The 20,000-nt window shown below is 46.5% G+C and overlaps 3 protein-coding genes across 6 annotated transcripts in view; all 3 read left to right on the top strand.

Moving 5' to 3' along the window:
• Positions 1 to 512, top strand: part of LOC138412066 (mucin-21-like) — a gene marked incomplete at its 5' end in the record, with an annotated part of 2,533 nt that extends 2,021 nt beyond the window's left edge. The window contains one exon of the mRNA XM_069534687.1: positions 1 to 512. This exon is cut by the window's left edge and continues 2,021 nt beyond it.
• Positions 1 to 7,301, top strand: part of LOC109648063 (fibroblast growth factor 12-like) — a 30,831-nt gene extending 23,530 nt beyond the window's left edge. For all 3 annotated transcript variants that reach the window (XM_069534842.1, XM_069534841.1, XM_069534839.1), the window contains exons 4-5: positions 1,957 to 2,155; positions 3,518 to 7,301. In XM_069534842.1, coding sequence (XP_069390943.1) covers positions 1,957 to 2,155; positions 3,518 to 3,669 — 351 coding nt within the window. In that variant the 3' untranslated portion in view covers positions 3,670 to 7,301. The remainder of the gene's footprint in view (positions 1 to 1,956; positions 2,156 to 3,517) is intronic.
• A 1,100-nt stretch (positions 7,302 to 8,401) lies between these two features.
• The window catches only part of il1rap (interleukin 1 receptor accessory protein), a 16,086-nt gene continuing 4,487 nt past the window's right edge, over positions 8,402 to 20,000 (top strand). The window contains exons 1-10 of one of the 2 annotated variants that reach the window (XM_069534316.1): positions 8,402 to 8,793; positions 13,177 to 13,247; positions 15,364 to 15,559; positions 16,379 to 16,462; positions 17,541 to 17,763; positions 18,161 to 18,326; positions 18,411 to 18,482; positions 18,953 to 19,079; positions 19,388 to 19,536; positions 19,622 to 19,765. In XM_069534316.1, coding sequence (XP_069390417.1) covers positions 8,792 to 8,793; positions 13,177 to 13,247; positions 15,364 to 15,559; positions 16,379 to 16,462; positions 17,541 to 17,763; positions 18,161 to 18,326; positions 18,411 to 18,482; positions 18,953 to 19,079; positions 19,388 to 19,536; positions 19,622 to 19,765 — 1,234 coding nt within the window. In that variant the 5' untranslated portion in view covers positions 8,402 to 8,791. The remainder of the gene's footprint in view (positions 8,794 to 13,176; positions 13,248 to 15,363; positions 15,560 to 16,378; positions 16,463 to 17,540; positions 17,764 to 18,160; positions 18,327 to 18,410; positions 18,483 to 18,952; positions 19,080 to 19,387; positions 19,537 to 19,621; positions 19,766 to 20,000) is intronic. The other variant, XM_069534317.1, reaches the window with a different exon arrangement.

Consider the following 20,000-nt stretch of genomic DNA (forward strand, 5'->3'; position numbering starts at 1 on the left):
AATCCCTTCAAACCTTCTGCTGTAGCTGCCACTGATCTAAAGATGGCCGACGCGTCTCCACTTCCTCCCACTGTACGAAAAGGAAGTGGACATGAGCGAAGCAGAGTCTGCGATGTTCCATCAGGTGAAAATGAAGGAGGTGGTGAGAAGTCACAGGGACTGTCCTCATGTGGAGCTGCTGGATTCTGTCCACTCTGTCACAGGGACTGTCCTCATGTGGAGCTGCTGGTTTCTGTCCACTCTGCCACAGGGACTGTCCTCATGTGGAGCTGCTGGATTCTGTCCACTCTGCCACAGGGACTGTCTTCATGTGGAGCTGCTGGATTCTGTCCACTCTGCCACAGGGACTGTCCTCATGTGGAGCTGCTGGATTCTGTCCACTCTGTCACAGGGACTGTCCTCATGTGGAGCTGCTGGTTTCTGTCCACTCTGCCACAGGGACTGTCCTCATGTGGAGCTGCTGGATTCTGTCCACTCTGCCACAGGGACTGTCCTCATGTGGAGCTGCTGGATTCTGTCCACTGCCACAGGGACTGTCCTCATGTGGAGCTGCTGGATTCTGTCCACTGCCACAGGGACTGTCCTCATGTGGAGCTGCTGGATTCTGTCCACTCTGTCACAGGGACTGTCTTCATGTGGAGCTGCTGGATTCTGTCCACTCTGTCACAGGGACTGTCCTCATGTGGAGCTGCTGGTTTCTGTCCACTCTGTCACAGGGACTGTCCTCATGTGGAGCTGCTGGTTTCTGTCCACTCTGTCACAGGGACTGTCCTCATGTGGAGCTGCTGGTTTCTGTCCACTCTGTCACAGGGACTGTCCTCATGTGGAGCTGCTGGTTTCTGTCCACTCTGTCACAGGGACTGTCCTCATGTGGAGCTGCTGGTTTCTGTCCACTCTGTCACAGGGACTGTCCTCATGTGGAGCTGCTGGATTCTGTCCACTCTGTCACAGGGACTGTCCTCATGTGGAGCTGCTGGATTCTGTCCACTCTGTCACAGGGACTGTCCTCATGTGGAGCTGCTGGTTTCTGTCCACTCTGTCACAGGGACTGTCTTCATGTGGAGCTGCTGGATTCTGTCCACTCTGCCACAGGGACTGTCCTCATGTGGAGCTTTAAACTCACCCTGAACAGAAGTCGTCACTGACTCATGATGTTACTTCACTGGAGGAGTTGAAGTGATCAGCCACCAGGGGGCAGTCCACTGGAAACAACAGTTTGATCAAATAGAAAACAAAGGGTTGAGAATATTCTGCTCTTGGTCTCCATGGAAACAAAGTGATGCTGTTGGATGACAGGAAGTGGAACAAACCATCAGTGTAAAATGTTTCAACAGCTTTTTACATCGTGTGTATTTGTTCTGCTCTGATTGACACACACACACACACACACACACACACACACACACACACACACACACACACACACACACACACACACAAACACACACACACACACAAACACAGTGTGTCCAGAGCTGGTTCTGTCTGATCAACTCATCTTTAGTAGGAACAGTGGTGACAAGTTAAGTTAACAGTGCGTTTCCTTTGGTTGCCTGTTGGTGGCGTCCTTTCCTCTTTGTGCATGTGTTTGAGATCTTTCTCAAAAACTGCTGAACTGAGGTAAATGACTTGTGAAGAGCTGAGTCATGAGTGAAGACAGAACCTGTTCAGTTCTGAAGCAGAGCGATGGCTTCAGCTCTCTCTCTCTCTCTCTCTCTCTCTCTCTCTCTCTCTCCCTCCCTCTCTCTCTCTCTCTCTCTCTTAAAAAGTGTGTTACAAACACGTCCTAAGGGCAGAGGCTTTTTTTTAATCTCTTCCTGTTTCAGAATAAAATCTGGACAGTTGATTCATGGTAAATAAAAGTTTGTTTTCTGTGTGTGTGTGTGTGTGTGTGTGTGTGTGTGTGTGTGTGTGTGTGTGTGTGTGTGTGTGTGTGTGTGTGTGTGTGTGTGTCAGGATGTGTTCACAGCAGAGTGTAAGTTCAAGGAGTCAGTGTTTGAGAACTACTACGTCATCTACTCGTCCACGCTGTACCGGCAGCACGAGTCGGGCCGCGCCTGGTTCCTGGGCCTCAACAAGGACGGCGTCATCATGAAGGGAAACCGAGTGAAGAAAACCAAACCCTGCTCGCACTTCGTCCCCAGACCCATCGAAGGTGAGAAGGAACCACGTCCTCTTCTGTTTACACAGTTTGTCTTCATAAGATCAAATGACTGGATTTGATTTGGAAGCTTTAGTGAAAGTAATTAACTAAATGTCCGTGTAAGAGAGAATCAGAATTTATTTTCTGACGCAGACACTGAAGCTACGTTTTATGCGATTATCAGTTGTTTTTTTTTAAATCAATCTTAAGTCGTATGAAGTTTCTCTCCCAGAGTTCAGGCCGGATTCAAACCTGCGCTGCTGCTTCAACACTGTACAACTGTTACTGAGCAACAGCGCCACCTGCAGTCACACGTGTCGAGCTCTGTGTCATCCCACCGAACTGAAACTGTTTAACTGCAGCAGGTGAACATGAACAAAACTCACGCGTTTATTTTGCTGCGTCATAAATCTGCTGTCAGCTGCAGCGCTCGACCACCGGAGGCAGCGGTGTTAGAAATGGACCGGCGGGCGAGGATCTCGGAGGCGGAGCGCTGAGGTCGTCCTCCTCCGAGGTCAAAGTGAAGCTCTAATATCACAGATGGAGGTTTAACAGGAAACATGAAGCCTCGTCTCTGCTTTCTGCTGCTCTGTCTCCCCCCTCCTCCCCCACCTGTCCCTCCGTCCATCTTCTCCTCTTCCTCTGCACGACTCGTCCTTCACCTCTGCACCTCTCATTCCTCCACCTCTACCTTGTTCTGCACACGTTTCTAATCATAAGTATTTGTACCTATTTTAAACAACATATTCGTGTGCGACATAGACAAACACGTCATATCATTGATACTAATACTACAGAAAACATAATCACGCTGTCATTACTACTGAGAACTCGGTGAAATGTTTTGTTTGAGTCCAAAGAACCAAAGTGGAATAAAATCACATGATATAGATCTGATATTTACAGCGACCATCAAAATGAAGAAATATGAAGTAATGTTGTGGTAAAGTACGTCATGTTGACGTAACGAATCATTTCATGACACATCATTTTTATCCAAAGCGTCGTAGGAGCGCCGATTATCTCGGTGTCACAGAACTCGTTTATTAAATGCTCCTCGTTAACCACAGACCAAATAAAGATGGCAACACATCCCTTCTTCCTCCTCTCGCACAAAAATGAAGCTAAATATATCTCAGATGCAAACGCTGCCATCTTGTGGTGATGACGTTATTTGCAACCACGCTTTGGCTTCCCTTCAGAGGCGTTGTCAGGTCGTCCATCTTTATTTACAGTCTACGATGTGAAAGCGCCATCTGCTGGTTCACAAAGAAAACTACTGCTAACGTTGCACTGAGTCTTTACATTTGTTCTTTTTGAAGCGGTGACGACAGAATGTCCCGCGACGTTAACAGACTTGTGTTTCTCCTGCAGTGTGCATGTACAAGGAGCCGTCGCTGCACGAACTCGAGGAGAAGCTGCTGAAATCCTCCCGGAGCCCGACCATGAACAGCGAGGAGCGAGCGAGGGGCCTGGATCAGCAGGAGCAGCCGCAGGACGACGTCACAGAGCAGGATGGGTCATAGCCTGCAGCGCCCCCCGCAGGAGGAGGAGGAGAACTCCCATTTTAACACTCCCTCTGTTCAGCAACAACTACAACCACACCAACAACCGCCACGACGATGACGACGGCGACAACGAAAACAAAGAAAAAAAGAAGCTTAAAAAAAATTGTAAAAAAAAATCTTTGCTCATGACAAAATCTTTTAAATCTATTGGGGGCGGGGCTTGTTTGAAAATGAGGACGTTGATGATGATGATTTACATTTTATGCAAAAATCCCTGCTGAGAGAAGGCGGGAGGCAGCACAGCTACTCTTCATCACCACATTGTAATCATCATCATCGTCACGCTGATGACAAAATGTTTTCCGAGTCGAGCGAGCGCTCAGAACTCCAAAGCTTTAAGCCATGTAGAAACTTCACTTCCTGTCATCAAATGAATGCAAAAACTTTCGCACTTTCGACACGTCATGCTTCTTCTTCTTCTTCTTCTTCTTCTTCTTCTTCTTCTCCGTGTCGTTCTGTCCAATCAGAGAGAAGAGTTCTGTTGTCTCTTCTGCAGCAGCCACATCTTGTTTGGTTTTTCTCACTTTGTTTTGTCCGGGAGTCGTAGCTTCAGGTGCAGACGCTCCCATAAAAAGGGTCCGAGGGAAGCAACACCTGAGGAACTTCCTGTTCGGTTTGGACCGGGCTCGTTTCCTCTGGTGGGGGTCAGTCATGTGATCACTGTGGTTTAACCTGACCCGGGTCCATGCAGTCAAATCACGTGAACTTCACAATCCTGCCGATCGTTGTACTGATCCCTCATCAGTTTTTTACAGTGAGTCCTGATGATCATAAAGTGAAAAGGATGAAGTCAGAGGTTCCAAAACGCAGAAGATAAAACGTGGGAAAAGACGAAAGTCACGAGTTTGTCTCTTTGTTGTTGTCAGATTGATCTGTGCTGCCGGAGGGTCCCTGAACGCACCTTTAGAAACAGAGCAGTGACCATAGAAACAGACGCAGCGTCCGCAAAGTGGCGCCAATGTGGACGTGTCCGAAACCTGTCTTCTGTCTAGTGACCAGCAGGGGGTGACTCCTCTGGTAGTTTCTATAGAAACAGCAGCTCACAAACCAGTGACGTCACGTGACCGTTGATATATCACATGATGCATCACACATAGACAGGAAGTGAAGGCAGCAGGAAGCAGGAAACAGATTTGTGAACTGATGACGATGGTTTGATCTGCAGGACGATGAAGTTCACACGGATGAAAACATCAGAAATGTTCCTGATGTTTCGTGTTTTCTAAACTCAACTGATCCGGTCTGAGCCGAGCGACTCGTTCCCCTGCGTCTCTGTTACCACGGTGATGCGTTCAGGTGTCGGCTGATGGGTTGTTCGACAGCATGCGACACTGCCCTGCTTCACTAAGATGAACGACACTGCCCCAAAAACTGAGCTGCATCAGTCAGACGTCAACGTCGCCAACGTCACATCGGGAAAAAAGACGAGAACACACAGGTCACATGACCAGTGTGTGTTTACAGGCGTGTTAGTGTGGACGGAGATTATTTCTGATACGAAGCTTAAACACTTTCAAATATACGTGTCAATGTGGGCGGAGCCTGGGATTCGTGAACTGAACTTCTGAGATTAGAATGAATAAAGTGAAACCAGCGTGAATCCAGAACCATCGGGAGGATCTCCTCTTCCTGCAGCAGGTTGTGATGAACGTCAGTAACATTTCACACTAATATATATTTTCTGTAATTATAGAAAAGACACTAGCGTCTCCAGGAAGTGGCTGGTTGCACGTCTCGCTCTGACGTCATGGACTGGTGTGTTTGTTCCGGAGTGTGACGTTGAGGCGTTGAGACGACGTCTCGTCACTGCCTCATTCAACCTTTAACACGTTTCTTCTTCTCTCACTTAAACATTTTAATGACCAAGTTTCCCAAAAACAACATCGTCATTTCCTGGTTTACAGGCCGATGTCCACTTCCTGTGTTTCACTACTTCACTTCCTGTCACTGCCTTCGTTTTCCTCTGCAGCCGAAGTTTGTGAAGAAGAGCAGAATTACTTCTTCTCACAAAGCCGAACGTCAGTGGACGAAACACATCACATCTGTCGTCTCCAATTGTTGTCGAGTGACGATTTTAATTCTTTAACACTTCTGACATGAAGTCGTTCGACTTTAACAAAGTGACTCCACAACATTTCAAATCTGTTTTCAGACACGAAGTTTGTTCCTCCTGTGAAGCAGCAGCCGATCGCCCGGGTCCGACTCATTCACAACAACAGGAACACGTCAGGAACACGTCAGGAACACGTCAGGAACACGTCAGGAACACGTCTGTGGTTTTTCACAGTTGGTCAAATCATTTTAAATCTGTAGTTTCAGTTTGACGTCTAAACTCACACAGAATCATTTTTGGGAAACTTGGTCGTCTCCATCAGCCGACGTTTGCTGACGCAGGAAACGAAAAGAGACGTGAAGCTGAAGGTTTGTTTGCACGTGGAAAATAAAAAGAGTTTTCACTCGACAGCTGAACTGATGCATGCTGCTGTTTCTGCTTCCACTTAACGAGACGAGGGGGAGGAGTCAGGGGGTAGAGTTCGACTCCGATTGGCTCCCGCAGCCCAGGTTTTTATTTTTTCTTCTTTGATCTTGCTTTGGAATTTTGAAGTTTGTTGGTTAAAATTGGACGAACAGACCGATGACGGAATGAAGGAACGAACCAATCACAATCCACCGCACTGCCTCAGAGGAAGTCTTCCAGTTTGGTGATTTTCAGGTCGGAGGAGCGACAGAAACTCGTTGGTCTGCAGATCCAAGAAGTTTAATGACTGAAAGTTTCTGTTCCCGACACAAACCAAACTCTGCACATGAATGTTGTAACACGAGTTTCCTTTGTGACGTCAGAACAACGCAGCGCTGCCGTCACGCCACAACGCACCTTAAAAAAAAAGATGTATGGAGGATTGAGAGTGCCACCAAAATAATACAAAAAAAAATCTAAAGTTGAGTCTGATGTTTAAATTCTTCTGTGATCAGAAAAAGAACAAATTTACTCACTTTTTTATTTCTACTTTTATTTTTTGTCATTTAAAATTCAGAAAAAATCAGTTTGTTTTTTCTGATTTTTTTTTAAGTTTGTCAAACGCAGTGTGCTGCGTTTAAGTCCCGTGGGAGATGGGAAAGATTCGACCTCATGGGTGTAGATTTATTTATTGACTGATCAGTTTTCATGATGTGATAAAAACTCTGATGGTGTTTTTGTTTCTGGTTCGTGTCCACGACGGCAGCGTTGCCAGTGAAACGTAGAACGGCTGCTCGGCAGTGAAAGAACAGCAGGTCGACTCTGTTTTAAATGATCTCATCACTGACGTCTCCTCTGAGCTGAGTCGACCTGCTGACCTCAGCCTGTGGGCGGAGCTTTCATTGCTCGCAGCACCGCCTGATGTCATGATGATGTCATTACAAAGCAACAGAGGCCAACTGTTGCCACGGTAACAGAGGCTGAACTCTCTTGATCTTTCTTTGTGTTTGCTGATGTTTGCACCTTTTCTCTCACACGTCATATATCGCATCATATATTAGAAAAGAATCATCGCAAATTACGCAGCAGGATGAAAAAGATGATTGAAAAATAAAAAGGAACAACATAAAAAGTTCAGTGTCCGACTCGTTCTTCTTCACTCAGGATGATGTAGGTGTTTGTCTGATGAACGTTACATTTACGTTACAGAGCTGAGTGTGACATCATCAGAATCGTATCTACGCTACTGACGGACGCCACATTCAGCGGTTACCTGCTGCTTCTGCTGCAGTGACGCAGGAAACAGTCCAGAGACAAAAGTGTATCTGTGGTAAACAGTCATGCAGAGAAGAGTAAGATGTTCAAGCCACATGACCTGTACGGCAGCAGGCCACCAGGGGGCGATAGAGAAGCTTTGGCTTCACTTTTGGCAAGCCGTGATGTTGCCTATCTTTATTGACAGTCACTAATGCTAACACTAATTAACATTTAACAACAGTAAAATGAATAACACTTATTTAACTTATCCATCTATCCATCTCTCTCTATCCATCTATCTCTCTATCTATCTCTCTATCTATCTATCTATCTATCCCTCCCTCCCACCCTCCCTCCCTCTCTCCCTCTCTCTCTCTCTCTCTCTCTCTATCCATCCATCTATCTGTCAATTTTTTTATTGTCTGTCTAAATTTGGATATAACTGCTGAAAATCCCATGCACATGAACGCACCACAGTATTACACAGTGACGCCACTAGGAGGCGACATCACACCACGAATGAACCAATCATTTGTAATCAGATTACAAATACCTAAAGTCCATGTTTACTTCGGATATTTCAAGTACATCGACATGATACAACTTCTGTACTTTTACTTTGGATACTTTAAAATACTTGAGAGTTAAAAATATACTTCATAATACTGTAGTATAATTACTAAAGATACTCTGGTTAGATGATACTTGTAACTGGGTACTTTACAGTACTTCTACATGGGTTAGTTACACGTAGAAGATACTTCAGTACTTGTGCTTTACATGCAGTACTTGTGATGGAGTATTGTAGTCAAGTATCTGAAGACTCCTCCGGAAGGAGAGCAGGGGCCTGTTTGAGTCTTTGAGTCTTTGAGTCTGGTGTCGCTCAGGTGAGTCAGCTGACTGTGACGTAATAGGTGGCGAAAAGGGGGCATGTCGCAACAGCGGAGAGGGGGAGGAGCCTTAACCGGAAAACACACACAACCCTTGTTCTTCCTGATGTTCACACACACACACACGCACACGCACACACAGTCTGACACACAAACACACACACACACGCACACACACAGTCTGACACAGACACACACACACACACACACATACAGTCTGACACACACACGCACACACACAGTCTGACACACACACACACACACACACACAGTCTGACACACACACACACACACGTTGCGTTAACTTTTCTTGTAACTTTTGAAACTTTGTTGTTTTTGGTCAAACCTCGTGAATGTGCGCGTGCGTGTGAACAGTGTGGTCCACCGTCACTGTGAGGACCCGCCCAGCGGACCTCCGTGAGGACCGACTCTCTTCAGGCTCACACGCCGGGGACCAGCTCTCTTCTCCGGGTTAATGTAAGTCCTCCTCCCGCTGCTTCTTCTTCGTGTTGTTTCTCTCATGTCGTGAATTGAACGATGGTTGAAGCTCGTGTCTGTGACGGAGCTGTGCCGAACATCGTTTGAAAACCTCCGGATTTACCGAATTGTCGGTGAAACACATGTGAACACGCGCTGACAGGATTGCGACACATTATTGTTAAACCGGTAGTTAAAGTGTAATATTCGGCGGACACACAACACTTCAACCTGCGCTCGAATCAACACAAACACAACTTTTGTCATTCGCTTCCCTGTTATTTCTGCCATCCCACAATGGACGGTGACACGCAGCGAAGGAAAGGAAGGAAGGTTGAGATTTGCTCATTTAAAGAATTGTTCGCTAAATCAGTGTATGCCGAATTCACCGAGAGACCTAACACGTGTGTATGAACTGTATAAATTGTGAAGTTATTTGTTTAAAAAACGAGTGAACGCTAACAGAAGTTTAAAATGGTCGTCTTTAAACTTGAGTCTGGGGAAGAGAGAGTGGTCGTGGTGTTCTTCATCGATCCGTTCTGATAATCAGATTAACGTCAATCAAATCAGTTCAGAGGCTCAGTCAGCAGCTCTTCATCCTCCTCTTCATCCTGCTCCTCATCCTCCTCTTCATCCTCCTCTTCATCCTGCTCCTCATCCTCCTCTTCATCCTGCTCTTCATCCTCCTCTTCATCCTGTTCTTCATCCTCCTCTTCATCCTGCTCTTCATCCTCCTCTTTATCCTGCTCCTCATCCTCCTCTTCATCCTCTTCTTCATCCTCCTCTTCATCCTCCTCTTCATCCTGCTCTTCACCCTCCTCTTCATCCTCCTCTTCATCCTCCTCTTCATCCTGCTCCTCATCCTCCTCTTCATCCTCTTCTTCATCCTCCTCTTCATCCTCCTCTTCATCCTCCTCTTCATCCTGCTCTTCACCCTCCTCTTCATCCTGTTCTTCATCCTCCTCTTCATCCTCCTCTTCATCCTGCTTTTCATCCTCCTCTTCATCCTGTTCTTCATCCTCCTCTTCATCCTCCTCTTCATCCTGCTTTTCATCCTCCTCTTCATCCTGTTCTTCACCCTCCTCTTCATCCTCCTCTTCATCCTGCTCTTCATCCTCCTCTTCATCCTGCTCCTCATCCTCCTCTTCATCCTGCTCTTCATCCTCCTCTTCATCCTCCTCTTCATCCTGCTCTTCATCCTCCTCTTCATCCTCCTCTTCATCCTGCTTTTCATCCTCCTCTTCATCCTCCTCTTCATCCTCCTCTTCATCCTCCTCTTCATCCTGCTCTTCACCCTCCTCTTCATCCTGTTCTTCATCCTCCTCTTCATCCTGCTCTTCATCCTGCTCTTCATCCTCCTCTTCATCCTGCCCCTCTTCATACTCCTCTTCATCCTGCCCCTCTTCATCCTGCCCCTCTTCATCCTCCTCTTCATCCTGCTCTTCATCCTGCTCTTCATCCTCCTCTTCATCCTGCTCTTCATCCTCCTCTTCACCCTCCTCCTCTTCATCCTGCTCCTCATCCTCCTCTTCATCCTCCTCTTCACCCTCCTCCTCTTCATCCTGCTCCTCATCCTCCTCTTCATCCTCCTCTTCATCCTGTTCTTCATCCTCCTCTTCATCCTGCTCTTCATCCTCCTCTTCATCCTCCTCTTCATCCTCCTCTTCATCCTGCTCCTCTTCATCCTCCTCTTCATCCTGCTCTTCATCCTCCTCTTCATCCTCCTCTTCATCCTGCTCTTCATCCTCCTCTTCATCCTCCTCTTCATCCTGCTCTTCATCCTCCTCTTCATCCTGCTCTTCATCCTGCTCTTCATCCTCCTCTTCACCCTCCTCTTCATCCTGCTCTTCATCCTCCTCTTTATCCTCCTCTTCATCCTGCTCTTCATCCTCCTCTTCATCCTCCTCTTCATCCTGCCCCTCTTCATACTCCTCTTCATCCTCCTCTTCATCCTCCTCCTCTTCATCCTCCTCCTCTTCATCCTCCTCTTCACCCTCCTCTTCATCCTGCTCTTCATCCTCCTCTTCATCCTCCTCTTCATTCTGCTCCTCTTCATCCTCCTCTTCATCCTGCCCCTCTTCATCCTGCTCTTCATCCTGCTCTTCATCCTCCTCTTCATCCTGCTCCTCTTCATCCTCCTCTTCATCCTCCTCTTCATCCTGCCCCTCTTCATCCTCCTCTTCATTCTGCTCCTCTTCATCCTCCTCTTCATCCTGCTCCTCTTCACCCTCCTCCTCTTCATCATCAGACTTACAGGAGTTAATTCGGCTCTCATCATGTTTTTAATAGTTTTTCTGTTATCGACCAATCAGATGAGATTTGAGAGAAAAGCTGATGAGTCATCGTTTAATGAAAAGTCAACAAAACTGAAACTGAAACATTTCATCAGACGAAACCCAGCGTCATCGAAACCTGTCTTTTGTGCACTGACCAGCAGGGGGCGACTCCACCGGTGCTTTCTATAGAAATGTACAGTTTCGTGAGTGAGTGAGTGAGTGAGAGTGAGTGAGAGTGAGTGTGTGAGAGTGAGTGAGTGAGTGAGAGTGAGAGAGAGAGAGAGAGAGTGAGTGAGTGAGTGTGAGTGTGTGAGAGTGAGTGAGTGAGTGAGTGTGTGAGAGTGAGTGAGTGAGTGAGTGAGTGAGTGAGAGTGTGAGTGAGAGAGTGAGTGTGTGAGAGTGAGTGAGTGAGTGAGAGTGAGTGAGTGTGAGAGTGAGTGAGTGAGTGAGTGAGAGTGAGTGAGAGTGAGAGAGAGTGAGTGAGATGGCTGCTCTCGTTCTGTATGTTCCTCCTGGGATCCACTCGTTCTGCCTGATCGTCCACTGTGACACATTTCCTCTCCGTCTGTCTCCTCCACTGCTCGTCTCTTCTTTTCCTCTCGTGTGATATGAAGGGATGAGTGGGTGGATGAGTAGATGGACAGATGAAGGGATGGGTGGATGGATGGACGGATGAAGGGATGAGTGGATGGATGAGTGGATGCACGGATGAAGGGATGAGTGGATGGATGAGTGGATGCACGGATGAAGGGATGAGTGGATGGATGCACGGATGAAGGGATGGGTGGATGGATGAGTGGATGGATGCACGGATGAAGGGATGGGTGGATGGATGAGTGGATGGACGGATGAAGGGATGAGTGGATGGATGAGTGGATGGATGAGTGGATGGACAGATGAAGGGATGAGTGGATGGATGCACGGATGAAGGGATGGGTGGATGGATGAGTGGATGGACGGATGGATGGATGGATGATTGGATGGACGGATGAAGGGATGGATGGACGGATGAAGGGATCACCTCAGCAACAAACACCTGAACATTAAATAATTAAATAAATAATAATTATGATTTAATGAAGATGAATAAATGGATGAAATCTGAATGAAAAGCACAAATTAAACCAGCAGAAGATTAAAACTTGATTTTCACACGTGAAGTCATTTCATTAGCTGTTGGATGGAGGGATGAGCAGAGAGGTTAAGAGAGGTGAAGATCTTTATCATCCATCTCATCTCCAGTAACGACCAGATTCATCCGCCCGCTGCTGATTTAACTCTGCTGCAGATTTATAGACGGGGCGAGAGAGCCTGACGCATACAGCAGAGAGGGAGGGGGGACTGAAGAGACTCAGTGTCTTCACTGGACACATTTACACCAAGAACTCACATGAAGTCTCGTGTCCCACACGACCACCGACAAAGCTTTTAAAGACATGAACGAATCTGTAACATTCTTCTTTCTGCTCCTTTTTATTCAAGAGTTGAGATTCAGTGTTTCGCATTTAAATGGTTTTGTTTGGTCAGTGAATGAAATCTACTTATTTATTATCAGAATGTAGTTGATGTGAATAATTCTTGGGGAGGAGTTTGTAAAAGTACGACTCCTCCGAACAGAGGAAAGTCGGCCACATTTGCACATTCATTTCAAAATGGCCGACTTCCTGTTGCATTTATGGGGTCTTGGGGTAAAATGTAAATTTCCACCAGATTTGACACACGTGTAAAGTTTCTTGAGTTTGGAACGTGTGCAGGTCGTCTAATGACAGATTTCCTGCAGGTTAGAATTTGAACTGGTGATAACTGTTGGACCCTAACAAGACAAATCAGTCATGTGGTCGTGGACCACGTCTCAGGCAACGTTAACTCCACAACCAAAATGACTCACGACCAAATAAACAAAACGTGTGCGTAAGTCAGTGGTCATAGCAACCGAAACAGGAAGTGATTCTGTGTCATCAGCTGTTCAATCTGTACAAAGTTTACAGACGTAATGAAACAAACTGTTGAAGCTGCAGCAGCGAATTTCCTGTATCCAGAAGGTGGCGCTGTAACTATACCTGAATTTATTGTCTTGGATATTACATGCGTCTCCGTCTCTGTGCAGGTCGTCCTACGTCTCCACCCTCGTCTTCCTCTGCAGTGTGGCAGCTGTCACTCAGTCCAATCACCTGACAGGTACGAGAAGACAAATCAACATCAACACACTGAGTGTCACAATGTGAACGTAGTTTTTCTCTGAACTCTGCAGTAGAAATATTCATCGTTTATTTTGTCTCCAGCAGCCGGAGACATTTTCAGACTTAGTTTCCTCTCGTTCTCCTGAACAAACCTTTAGTTTGAATCAAAGACGAACTGATTCCATTTGTTCTGGTCGGTGTGGCAGTTTTTACTGATCGATAAAAACACAGTGACCCTAAAGACTCAGTATTTCTGAACTCTACAGAAGTTTCTTACTTTAGGAACATTTGTTTAGATACATGAACATTTTATAGAGCGTACGACCTGACGATGGAAGAGAGGGCTGGACTTTCATTCAGTTTTAGATTTAAACATGATCGTGAAGTTTGACTCTGAAGTGTTTCAGTCACACAGAAAAGAAACCAGTCGAATATTCTGTGAATCCACCACTTTCTGTTTTTTAGGCTTAAACCTCATCACTGTTGCTACGGTTACACTTTTCCTACCTCTAAATCCGAGGCGTAAACGCATTTTACGAGCAACAACAACTTTAGGTGTAATTCCCAGTTCGGCCACTGGCTTAGTTTTAAAATGAAAACAAGTCAGTGTGGGCGGAGCCTGAGGTCAGGCTCCGCGATTGGTGTTTTAGGTAAAACTACAAATTAAAAGATAAATTAATTAAAAGAGATAAAACAGCTCAGAGAAACCTTTAGTGAAATAGAATTGTAAGACTGAAGTCGAGTAAATTTATTTCACTTTATTTTACTTCTGAGTCCAAAGGCTCCAAACCGTGTAACATGTTCCTCTGCACACGTATGAACTTTTACAACCGACACAGAAACATTTTCAGACATTTCATTTACCTGCACGAGAACAAGAGGTGGAGAGATGGATGGATGAATTAGAGCGGTGGAGGCTCCGGATGGAGGGATGAGGCTGAGCATGTTAGTGTGGATGGAGAGATAGAGGAGGAGGAGAAGGAGGTGGATGTTGTAGAAGGTTTTAATAGAAAGACGAATAGTCTGGCAGAGAAAATCTGACAGGTCAATTACCAACACACACACACACACACACACACACACACACACACACACACACACACACACACACACACACACACACACACAGGAGCCTCTCATTAATCCAGTGTTCGGTCTCAGGACCCTCGACTTCAGTTTCTCAGCTGCTGCCGCAACAAACCAGAGAATTTCACTTTATATTTCATCTCTTTAACTAAAAACGTAAAAAAACCACACACAAACGCACGCACACACACACACACACACACACACACACACACACACACACACACACACACACACACACACACACACACACACACACACACACTTGAGACTTCTTAAAGTCTCTGCGTCTCTGTTGTCGTATAAAAAGTGATGAAGAAGAGCAGAAGAAGAGCGATGAGATAAAGACTCCGTCTCTTCGCTCTGACTCAGGTCATTTTTCTTTCAAATTGTTTAATGTGCAGCTCGGACGAGTCTCAGTGTTTTAACGGAGCCGCCGCCCACTCTGCATTAAACCTTTAATGAAATGTGATGACATCGTTAGTTTCACAAGACGACGCACAGCAACACACACTGAGCTCCGTTTGACTCTCACACTAATGTTCTTCATCGGGGGAGAGAGGGAGAGAGGGAGGACTCCCTCTTTCAGTTTCTGATTATGAAATTCTAAATAAACACAAGTGAGAAGTAGAAACGTCTCCGACTGGAACAAAGTGGTTCATGATGTTTAACTAAGATGCTGATGTTAACGAGATGTGACACAGAATCTAAACAAAGATGGACGAAGCGAAAACATCTCAGATCGAAGAACGAGCTGAAATGACAGAAACCGTTTATGTCACGTTTACTTAGATTTTTTAAGTTTGGTCCATGTCCCATCAGCTAACACGGAGGAGGAGGGTTTATGACCTATACTGCATCCAGACACCAGGGGGCGGTGGAGATGACACTAATGCTTCACCTATAGGAGTCATCATTGTTTTTATATCCAATTGATATTTTGGCTTTGTTTCTGAAGGAAGTGGGGACATGTCCTCCATCTTTATTTACAATCTCTCTCTGTCCCTCTGTCCCTCTGTCTGTCTCAGAGCCCATGTGTTATGACTGGGGGGAGTCCAGTAATGGGACGGTCTCTGTCCTGGAGGGGGAGGCCGGTTGGCTCTCCTGTCCTCTCTTCTCTCATCCCTCCGTCTACAACTACACGTCCGCCCAGAGCGCTGGACACAACCTGTTCTGGTACCGCCTCCCCGAGGGTCACGACCTGGAGCAGCCAATCACCTACAGGTACAGCTGCAGTTCTGACTCATTTAAAATGAGGATGACGTTGCGCCTTTTTGCGTTGCTATAGAAACGTATCGCTGCGTCAGCAGGAAAATAAAAACAGATCAGTCATGTGACAGAAAACCTTGTTAAAAACTTGTTATAAAAAGATGTTTTACATTATTACGACACAGAAACACGTCGTGTTGTGAGAAGCTTCTGGATTCGTTGGACACATTTTTTAAAAAGTTCTAATGATTTCTCCTCCAAACAGGACGTGTGGTGATCAGACCACCACACACACACACACACACACACACACACACACACACACACACACACACACACACACACACACACACTCGTCTGTTTTTGACTCGTCTGTGGTTTACGTTCACTCTCTCTCTCTCTCTGTCTCTCTCTCGTCTCTCGTCTGTCTCTCTCTCTGTTTCTCTCTCATCTCTCTCTCGTCTCTCTCTCTCTCTCGTCTCTCTCTCTCTCTCTCTCGTCTCTCGTCTCTCTCGTCTCTCGTCTCTCTCTCTGTCTCTCTCTCTGTTTCTCTCTCGTCTCTCTCGTCTCTCTCTCTCTCTCTCTCGTCTCTCTCTCTCTGTCTCTCTCTGTCTCTCGTCTCTCTCTCTCTCTCTCTCTCTCTCGTCTCTCTCTCTCTCGTCTCTCGTCTCTCTCTCTCTGTCTCTCTCTCTCTCTCTCGTCTCTCGTCTCTCTCTCTGTCTCTCTCTCTGTTTCTCTCTCGTCTCTCTCTCGTCTCTCTCTCTCTCTCGTCTCTCTCTCTCTCTCTCTCTCTCTCTCCCTCTCTCTCTCTCTCTCTCGTCTCTCTCTCTGCAGCTCACGGCTCAGTAAAGACAGAGAGAGGCTGTGGCTGCAGCCGGCCGTTGCAGAGGACAGTGGACTGTACATCTGCATGCTGCGGTAAGACACAGTGAAACCTGGGAACTGATTTCAGACACTGGAGCCTCATCTGCTCTGATTCACTGTTAAACTGTAACGTGATGTTTAATGTGTTGAAACTAAATCCAGTTATAAACCTGAATATGTGGAGGAAGCTGAAGCTGTTCAGACATGAACTGAAGTCCTCACATGTTCCTCACATGTTCCTCACATGTTCTGTATGTGAGAACAAATGTCTGAGTCAGTGTCTGGACATGTTCTGGATCTTCTCCTGCAGCCTCTAGTAAAACATGTGTAAAACATCAGAGTGAGTCCATGAGAGAAAACATCTGGAACCTTCTCAGTGAGCGAGTGGACGTGTTGACGAGGTTTCTAACACGTGACGGACGTGAAGCTGGAAGAACACAAATGTCTCAGGATGAAGAAGAGGAGCGACCACGTAGAAGACGAAGACGTCCACTTGGAAAGACGATCAAACACCAGAGCGTCCGACCTGCAGCTCTGTCAGATAAAGTCTGTTCCTTCACATTCTGTGCTTCGTCCTCGCTGATCTAAACTTAATCAGCTAAAGTGGCCGAGAGCTTTTTGAAGATTACAGGAGGACGGACCCCTGAACACTCAGCTGGCCTCAGTCCAGACCTCCATGTCCCCTTTAATCCCCACATGGTTCTAACATGAAGAACAGACACTGTCCAGTCGGATCTGACGCTGCTGCAACTCACTTTTATTATCTCGTCATCTACGTTTTATTTCCTTAATTATTTGTGGAGTCGTAGTAAAAATCACCTCCTGGTTGTTTTTCTGACGAGTGAAATAATCTGACGTTCCCTACGTTTACTACTAATGATACTAATACTACTGCTTAGTACTGTCGAGACACTGCAGTAGATCAGAGCGGTGTAATCTAGATTAATCTTCCTGTGTGGTCACATTTCACATCCTGCTTCCTCCACCTTCACACACACACACACACACACACACACACACACACACACACACACACATTTCTTGTATATTGTACTTTAAGAAATGTCCAATCAGAGAGACTCTGTTGCCGTGGAGACTCGGAGGCCTTCTTACCGTCTCTGGTCTCTTGCAGTAATAAGTCGTCCTGCAGTAAGATCGCCATGCGTCTCAAAGTGCTGCGACACGAAGACCTGGTCCAAGACTCAGACTGCCAGCCTCCGGTTGCCGCAGCAACGAGCTCTGTGGCCATCCCATTTCAGGAGGGGCACCTCCTGGACTGTCCAGACCTGCAGGACGTCACCAAGATGGCCGACAGCGAGCCCAACGTCACCTGGTACCACGTGACAAACAACCAGGTAATACGTCCGCCTGTCTGTCCATGTTTGGTGACAACACTCATTACTGAATGAATGTGCAGCTCTGGAGGAAGATTTGAATCATCGATCATGTGATGATCAGTGATGACGTCATTTCAAACAAATTGATTTAATCTTTTATCGACGTCTTCAGTTTCCTGAACGTGTCTGATTCACTCCGGAGAAATCAGTGGAAATATTTAACAACTGAAAACGTCCTCCGACAAGTTTACCAGACTTCTGTCAATGTGAAGTTAACAGACAAAATGAAAACATGACTTTTATATGTATATATACGTATATATATGTGTGTATGTGTGTGTATATTGATATCATACAGTATTTATATACTGGTATCAGTGAACTTTGGGTCGCGTTGACGAGTTTCTCTCCGCAGTGTTTCAAGCCTCCGTTCTGGGACAATAACCGGCAGCAGAAAGGACCCGGTCTGATGATCTACAACATGTTTTTAATGTTTCGTGGTTTGTATGTCTGCACCGTCACCTACCTGAGGAGAGGCAGGACGCTCAACTTCACCAGGAGCATCGACGTCATCGCAGTCCGTGAGACAACCACACTGACATCGCTCTGATGACGTCACCGAGCTCCACCGAGCAGCTGATCACTGATCTGTTCTGTTCTCTCAGATTCGCCATCGCTGCCCAAAGAACCCAGCATCCTCCGTCCGTCCAGAAACCACGTCTTCACGGTCAGACAGGGTGAGTCCACGTCACCGCAGAAGAACACTGTTCACATCACATGACCGATGCATGGTCACATGACCGATGCATGGTCACATGACCGATGCATGGTCACATGACCGATGCATGGTCACATGAATGGTCACGTGACAGGACAGAGGTAGATTTAGTTTGTATGTGACCATGTGTGACCATCGCTGACCTGATGACTCTTTGACTCGTGGAACAGATTCAGTCTCTGGATTAAAGTCCGATCGATTTAGATTTGTCAGACACAGATGTTAGTCCAGATGTGAACTGGTCCACATGGTAGATTTACTTCTTTAACTCCGCCCTCTACGGCTTTATTATCTCACAGTTTCTATTGGATGTTAAGCTAACACACCCACAACGAGGGCGGGACAGTTGCACTTGTTGTCCATACACCTTGCTTTCTATTGGTTGGTTTCTGTAAGACGATAAAGGTTATATTCTGCCCCCCCCCTCAGGCATGGAGGCCCATCTGCAGTGCGTTGGTCTGTTCCCGTACCTGGAGTCATCGTGGGACATCTGGTGGACTGTCGACGGGAAGACTCTGGACAAACTAGCCGACCCCCGCTTCTCTAAAATCAACAGGTCGGAGGAAGATGTTTATTTTATTTTATCTTCACAATATTAATCTTTATTGATGATTTAACTGAAGCTACAAGTATAAGTACGTGGAGAGGGGGAGGGAAATACTACTTACATACATGTACTCAAGTACTTAGTCACTTTACACACACACACACACACACACACACACACACACACACACACACACACACACACACACACACACACACACACACACAGAGACCTGAGCTCAAACACATTAGTTATACCTGTGTGTGTGTGTGTGTGTGTGTGTGTGTGTGTGTGTGTGTGTGTGTGCGTGTGTGCAGACAGATGAAGGATGACTATGGGGACCGGACGGAGGAGAGCGTGCTGGTGATCCAGGACTTTGTCTCTGAGGACCTGAGGCGACAGTATAACTGCTCTGTGAAGAACTCGAGAGGCTTCGAGACTCGCAGCGCTCAGCTGCAGGAGGAGGGTGAGACGCACACGTCTTCATTCGACCCTGAGTGTTGACACCGTATGTGGGACGTTGTTGTTGAACGTCTGTTGTGTTGTGTCAGTGTCTTTGCCGTCCGTGGAGCTGGGTTGCGGTCTCGGCGTGACTCTGGTCCTGATGCTGCTTCTCTTCGTGGTCTATCACGTCTTCTGGCTGGAGCTGCTGCTCATCTATCGCTCGTGGTTCGGCAGCGACGAGCGACACACGGGTGAGTGAACGTGTGACGGGGTCATCGACTGCTCATGAGCAGCTGGTGTTCAGAGACGTAGAACAATTGTAAATAAAGATGGACGACATGACAGCTCCCCAAAGTGAAGCCAAAGCTTCTCTACCTCCCCCTGGTGGCTGGTTGCACTATAGGTGATAAACATCCTCCATGGTAGCAGATGGGACATGGACCAAACTAACTGATGTTTGTTCAAGTTCCTGATCAGTTTGGTTTA

Source organism: Paralichthys olivaceus, chromosome 11 (assembly GCF_024713975.1).
Source record: "Paralichthys olivaceus isolate ysfri-2021 chromosome 11, ASM2471397v2, whole genome shotgun sequence".
In the NCBI taxonomy this organism is placed as follows: domain Eukaryota; kingdom Metazoa; phylum Chordata; class Actinopteri; order Pleuronectiformes; family Paralichthyidae; genus Paralichthys; species Paralichthys olivaceus.